This window comes from Wasmannia auropunctata, unplaced genomic scaffold (genome assembly GCF_000956235.1).
Source record: "Wasmannia auropunctata unplaced genomic scaffold, wasmannia.A_1.0 LD336078.1, whole genome shotgun sequence".
NCBI lineage: Eukaryota > Metazoa > Arthropoda > Insecta > Hymenoptera > Formicidae > Wasmannia > Wasmannia auropunctata.
In genome coordinates this window covers 354,401-354,974 of record NW_012026812.1, presented here as the reverse complement: position 1 = coordinate 354,974, position 574 = coordinate 354,401, and the positions used below count along the sequence as shown (strand labels likewise).

At 47.0% G+C, this 574-nt stretch overlaps 1 protein-coding gene across 1 annotated transcript in view; it reads left to right on the top strand.

Annotated features, from left to right (window-relative positions):
- Positions 1-574, top strand: part of LOC105449074 — a 4,205-nt gene that overhangs the window by 519 nt on the left and 3,112 nt on the right. Inside the window, exon 3 of the mRNA XM_011688069.1 lies at positions 8-336. Coding sequence (XP_011686371.1) covers positions 8-336 — 329 coding nt within the window. The remainder of the gene's footprint in view (positions 1-7; positions 337-574) is intronic.

Sequence of the window (574 nt, the reverse complement as noted above, 5' to 3'; positions counted from 1 at the left end):
TGTGTAGGTTTGAGAAAAGACTGGAGGAAGGAAGGGGAAGTATGTTGGCGCAGGCATGTCTAAGGGAGATGAGGGAAAGGGTGGAAAAAGGGAAGGAATTGTCAAAATGGGAGAGGGAGAGGGTACAATTTTTCAAAGATAGAGGTGTGGAGATAGAGGAGTGGGATAGACAGAGTAGAGAGGGAGAGATGGATATCGAGGAATTGGAGAGAATGGATAGGGAAAGACAGAAAGAGGAAAGATGGGGAAGAATAGAGGAAGGAAAATTTAGTAGGTGGTATAGGGGTGTGAAAGGAGAGGGAATTCCAAAGTACTTGGAGAAGGGATGGGGGGAGAGTAGATGGAGGAGGGTTGCAAGGTTTAGGCTGGGAAATGAAATGTTAGAGGGAAGGTATTGGGAGAGAGAAGAAAAGAAATTATGTAGGCTGTGTGAGAGAAGTGTAGAAACGTGGGAGCATGTATGGGAGGAATGTAGGAGTTGGAAGGAGGGAGGAGTTGGAGGGTGGCAAGAAGTGTGTGGGACTATATTGGGGAAGAGGGGAGGGGAGGATTGGATGAGGGAAGTAGAGAAAGA